This window comes from Nicotiana tomentosiformis, chromosome 12 (assembly GCF_000390325.3).
Source record: "Nicotiana tomentosiformis chromosome 12, ASM39032v3, whole genome shotgun sequence".
Taxonomy (NCBI): domain Eukaryota; kingdom Viridiplantae; phylum Streptophyta; class Magnoliopsida; order Solanales; family Solanaceae; genus Nicotiana; species Nicotiana tomentosiformis.
Window position 1 is genome coordinate 23283103 of NC_090823.1, and position 1474 is coordinate 23284576.

Sequence of the window (1474 nt, forward strand, 5' to 3'; positions counted from 1 at the left end):
AACCAACCCACCAGAGACTGACACCGCCTCCCACACAAAGCCTCATACATAGCCATATCAATGCTTGTTTGGTAGCTGTTGTTGTAGGCAAACTCGGCAAGCGGCATAAACTAATCCCAATAGCCCCTGAAATCTATGACACAAGCGCGTAGAATATCCTCCAATATCTGAATAGTGCGCTCGGACTGTCCGTCCGTCTGAGGGTGGAATGATGTACTAAATTCAACCTAGGTGCCTAACACTCGTTGCACTGCTCTCCAAAACTGCGATTTAAACTGCGTGCCCCGATCTAAAATGAAGGACACCGGCACTCCATGAAGGCGAACAATCTCGTAGATGTAGATCTTAGCCAACCATTCCGAAGAATAGGTAGTCCCAACTGAAATTAAATGTGCAGACTTGGTCAACCGATCCATAATCACCCAAATTGTATCAAACTTCCTCGAAGTCCGTGGGAGCCCAACTACGAAATCCATTGTGATACGCTCCCATTTCCACTCCGGAATCTCAAGCATCTGAAGCAATCCGCCCGGTCTCTGATGCTCATACTTCACCTACTGATAATTTAGGCACTGAGATACAAACCCCACTATGTCTTTCTTCATCCTCTTCTACCAATAGTGTTGCCTCAAGTCCTGATAGATCTTTGTGGCACCCGGGTGAACAGAATACCGCAAATTGTCATCCTCCTCAAGAATCAATTCACGTAGCCCATCCACATTGGGCACACAAATCCGACCCTGAATCTGCAACACCCCACCATCCCAATAGTAACCTCCTTGGCATCACCATGCTGAACCGTGTCCTTAAGGACAAGCAAATGGGGGTCATCATACTGATGCTCTCTGATGCGATCATATAAGGAAGACCGAGAAGCCACACAAGTTAGAATCCGACTGGGCTCCAAGACATCTAATCTCATGAACTGATTGGCCAAGGCCTGAATATCTGACGCAAGTGGTCTTTCACCAATAGGAATGAATGCAAGGCTACCCATACTCACCGCCTTTCTACTCAAGGAATCAGTCACCACAATTGCCTTCCCGGGATGATAACCGAATGGTAATATCATTGTCCTTTAGCAGCTCGAACCATCTCCGCTGCCTCAAATTTAGATCCTTTTGTTTGAACAAGTTATGGAGACTCCGATTATCCGTAAATACCTCACATGACATACCGCAGAGATAATGACTCCAAATATTCAATGCATGAACGATGGCTGCCAACTCCAAATCATGAATATGGTAGTTCTTCTCATGAGGCTTCAACTGACGTGAAGTATAAGCAATCACTCTACCATCCTGCATCAAGACACACCCAATACCTATCCGAGAAACATCACAATACATTGTATAAGAGCTTGATGCTGAAGGCAAAACTAGAACTGGATCTGTGGTCAAGGCAGTCTTGAGTTTCTAAAATCTCTCCTCACACTCATCTGACCAGCTGAATGGAGCACCCTTCTGGGTCAACC

At 45.9% G+C, this 1474-nt stretch overlaps 1 protein-coding gene across 1 annotated transcript; it reads right to left on the minus strand.

Moving 5' to 3' along the window:
• Positions 1-697: 697 nt before the first annotated feature.
• On the minus strand, positions 698-1072 carry LOC138902353 (uncharacterized). Its single transcript, XM_070190210.1, has one exon. It carries the CDS (start codon positions 1070-1072, stop codon positions 698-700), a length of 375 nt encoding a protein of 124 aa, XP_070046311.1.
• Positions 1073-1474: the final 402 nt, after the last annotated feature.